Consider the following 1,924-nt stretch of genomic DNA (forward strand, 5'->3'; position numbering starts at 1 on the left):
ATGGACATCACCACCTGGATGAACAATCACACAGGGTGGACAGATTTCATTCTGGTGGGACTCTTCAGTCAATCCCAACATCCATCTCTGCTTTGTGTGGCCATCTTTGTGGTTTTCTTGATGGCCTTGTCCGGAAATGCTCTCCTAATCCTCCTGATACACTCCAATGTCCAGCTCCACACTCCCATGTACTTCTTCATCAGCCAGCTGTCCCTCGTGGACATGATGTACATCTCCATCACTGTGCCCAAGGTGCTCCTGGACCAGATGCTGGATGTGAGTACCATCTCAGTCCCTGAATGTGGGATACAGATGTTCCTCTATGTGACACTAGGAGGCTCAGAACATTTCCTTCTGGCAGCTATGGCCTATGACCGCTACATGGCCATCTGCCATCCGCTTCGTTACCCTATGCTCATGAACCACAGGGTGTGTCTCCTCCTGGTATCTGGCTGCTGGTTCCTAGGATCAGTGGATGGCTTCATGCTGACTTCTATCACCATGACCTTCCCATTCTGCAAATCCCGGAAGATCCATCACTTCTTCTGTGAAGTCCCTGCCGTGATGAAGCTCTCCTGCTCAGACACCTCGCTCTATGAGACACTCATGTACCTGTGCTGTGTTCTTATGCTCCTCATCCCTGTGACAGTCATTTCAGTATCTTATTCCTGCATCCTCCTCACCATCCACAGGATGAACTCTGCAGAGGGCAGGAGAAAGGCCCTGGCCACCTGCTCCTCACACATGATGGTGGTCATGCTCTTCTATGGTGCTGCTGTCTACAACTATATGCTTCCCAGCTCCTACCACACCCCGCAGAAGGACATGGTGGTGTCCGTCTTTTACACCATACTCACACCTGTGCTGAACCCCTTAATCTACAGTTTTAGGAACAAAGATGTTACTGGGGCTCTGAGAAAAATGTTGAGTGTGGAACCTTTTTTTCGGGAAACAGTAAAATAGGGAATTTTGGTACCATGGTTTCTTCTCCTTCTCTCCACATCAGATGATCAAGATTTCCTCATCTCGACACTCTCTGGACTCCTACGTCATGGTGTCTCATTCATAAGCATCCTTTCAGGGATCAACTTCCTCTGTCCACTCCTTGTGCATTCAAAGTCCTTATGCAGCTCCCCTGGATCCATGTTATATTTCTAAGTGGACAATGACTTTCTGTTTCATATTATTAGGAAACACATAGTGGATATTTAGAGGAAGTGGTCATGATGTGCTCTACTTATAAGGTGGAGAGAGATAAGGGAAGCGATGAAGCAAAAGGGGGTTCTGTGTTAACATAGATGAGTCTAGATAAAGGCTGTGTGGGAAATAATTCTAAAATTCATTTGTGCCAATTTTTATAAACAATCTCATTTGTCTGTTTTTGCTTTTGTTGTTTATGCTTTTGAGGTTCTACCCCCCAAAAATATTGCATAAAATAATGTCATGAAGCATTTTTTTCCTGTTTTTTAAACCTTTCATAGATTCAGATCTTGATTTATATCTTCACTCATTTAAAGATTTATATCTTCAATCATTTTGAGTACTGTGAGAGATAGGGGTCTAGTTTCATTATTTTGTACATGCGCATTTCTAATTTCCCAGCACCCTTTACTGAAGACACATTCCTTTGCCCAATGTGTATTATTGGTGACATTGCTAAAAAATAATTTGGTTGTAAGCTCATGGATTTATCTCTATTGATTTGCAGTATCTTTTGAAGTCAGGTAATGTGGATGCCTCCAATTTTGCTCCTTTTTCTCAGGATTATGTTTGGTATTCAGGATCCTCTGTGGTTCCATACTAATTTTAGGATATTTTTTCTATTTCTGTGAAAGATATTGAGTATTTTGATGGGGATTTCATTGAGCAGTAAGGATATTTTAACAACATTCATTATTTCGATCTATGAACATGGAATAATGTT

General features: G+C 42.5%; 1 protein-coding gene across 1 annotated transcript; it reads left to right on the plus strand.

Moving 5' to 3' along the window:
- LOC139702361 (olfactory receptor 2T29-like) lies at window positions 1-963 on the plus strand. The gene has a single exon (XM_071603357.1). It carries the CDS (start codon window positions 1-3, stop codon window positions 961-963), a length of 963 nt encoding a protein of 320 aa, XP_071459458.1.
- The last annotated feature ends 961 nt before the right edge of the window (window positions 964-1,924 follow it).

The sequence above is a fragment of the Marmota flaviventris genome, chromosome 17, assembly GCF_047511675.1.
Source record: "Marmota flaviventris isolate mMarFla1 chromosome 17, mMarFla1.hap1, whole genome shotgun sequence".
Taxonomy (NCBI): domain Eukaryota; kingdom Metazoa; phylum Chordata; class Mammalia; order Rodentia; family Sciuridae; genus Marmota; species Marmota flaviventris.

What these genes read in the sequence shown, in the direction of transcription:
- LOC139702361 (XM_071603357.1), top strand. Translation starts at nt 1, where the DNA reads ATGGACATCACCACCTGGATGAACAATCACACAGGGTGGACAGATTTC.